The 450-nt window shown below is 49.3% G+C and overlaps 1 protein-coding gene across 1 annotated transcript; it reads right to left on the reverse strand.

Annotated features, from left to right (window-relative positions):
• Positions 1 to 50: 50 nt before the first annotated feature.
• T265_16308 (hypothetical protein) lies at positions 51 to 419 on the reverse strand (the record flags this gene model as incomplete). The annotated part of the gene is made up of 1 exon (XM_009179910.1): positions 51 to 419. A coding segment is annotated over one exon (369 nt), but the record flags the coding sequence as incomplete, so codon positions are not given.
• Positions 420 to 450: the final 31 nt, after the last annotated feature.

The raw sequence follows: 450 nt of genomic DNA on the forward strand, positions 1-450 counted from the left end.
TGATGTCGGGCCGTGCATGTGCTGAACTTGCGGCTCAGTTTTCGTACGCTCAAATTCGGACTGGAAATGGTGAGATGTTCGTCTTCAAACAAAATCTGCGGATCGGAATTGCTTTCATCTGAGAAGTCAGGTTCGCGTGTGGCCCGCTTTGCACGAACCGGGCTTACAGAATAGGAACTGCCGGTTCCTGTGTGGGCAAAGTCCACTGTGGTTGTCTTCGAATCAGTGGACTCTGCATCCGGCACACTGTTCGATGAGTTGGGAGATCGTGTGCAAGGTGTGAGCTGATTGTTTGTGTTTCGTTGCCCTGTAATCGATGGCACAGCATCGTTCGTTGGCGAAACTGGTGACGAGGACTGATTGGTGTTGGAAGACAATGTCTGACCAAAACTCGGGTTGTAAAATTGTCCAAATTGTGGGACTGGAAGAAAGTTGAGAATTAGAGAGGAA

The sequence above is a fragment of the Opisthorchis viverrini genome (genome assembly GCF_000715545.1).
Source record: "Opisthorchis viverrini unplaced genomic scaffold scaffold24414, whole genome shotgun sequence".
In the NCBI taxonomy this organism is placed as follows: domain Eukaryota; kingdom Metazoa; phylum Platyhelminthes; class Trematoda; order Opisthorchiida; family Opisthorchiidae; genus Opisthorchis; species Opisthorchis viverrini.